This window comes from Penaeus monodon, chromosome 24 (genome assembly GCF_015228065.2).
Source record: "Penaeus monodon isolate SGIC_2016 chromosome 24, NSTDA_Pmon_1, whole genome shotgun sequence".
NCBI classification, from domain to species: domain Eukaryota; kingdom Metazoa; phylum Arthropoda; class Malacostraca; order Decapoda; family Penaeidae; genus Penaeus; species Penaeus monodon.
In genome coordinates this window covers 20,315,698-20,316,471 of record NC_051409.1, presented here as the reverse complement: position 1 = coordinate 20,316,471, position 774 = coordinate 20,315,698, and the positions used below count along the sequence as shown (strand labels likewise).

Genomic DNA, 774 nt, shown 5'->3' with positions numbered 1-774 from the left:
TCAATGTCAAAATGCAGTAAGTCACAACATTTCATCACTAGAGCCTAACAGCAACTTTACTGGAGATTCTTGACACATTAATAACAAGTGTATCAATGTGTAACTCTCAGAATAGAGAGGCTGCAACGGAGCTCCCCGGTGAGGGTGAGATACAGACGCCCTTTGAATTGCAGTTCACCGACTCCTGGTGCAGACTTCCGCCAATGACGCTCCCCTTCCCCCGGGCTGCCTGCATCGTCCCCGGTCCCTGCTGCGCCGTCCCCCCTGCGGCGTCGGTGCGGGGGGGCGGCCGCGCTGTCCTTGACACTCCCCTGCCCGACCCGCATCCTGGGCGGGAAACAATGCGTCTGTGGGCGGCAGGTGAGGAGCGTGTGTCCGAGGGAGGAGGAAGCGACAAGGCGAAGGGAACGCACTGCAGTGGCGTGGAGATCGAAGACGGCAGGTGTATGTTACGACGGCGTGCGGTCGGTATCATGAGAAACGCGTTACGACAGAATGGTGTAGCGACGTCTGATGCGGGGTTCTTGACGTCATAAGTACGTTCTGGCGACATGGATCCACGGCGTCCTGCGTCCAGCGGTGCGCTTAGATCTCGAGGGGCCTTAGGACGGGCGTGACACACCCACGGCGACAGGGGAGATGGAGAAAAACCCAACTAGCCAAAGTCAAGAGAGTAAGTAGAAAGTCGCCGCATCGGAGGCTGCGACCGCAGACAGGATGCTCACGTTGAGATGAGGCGCGGCGCGGGCGGCGGGGACGCTCGGGTGGGGCTCA

The 774-nt window shown here is 59.6% G+C and overlaps 1 protein-coding gene across 1 annotated transcript in view; it reads right to left on the bottom strand.

The window, feature by feature from the left end:
- Positions 1 to 665: 665 nt before the first annotated feature.
- Positions 666 to 774, bottom strand: part of LOC119588884 (transcription cofactor vestigial-like protein 4) — a gene marked incomplete in the record, with an annotated part of 9,380 nt that continues 9,271 nt past the window's right edge. The window contains 1 exon segment of the mRNA XM_037937520.1: positions 666 to 765. Coding sequence (XP_037793448.1) covers positions 722 to 765 — 44 coding nt within the window.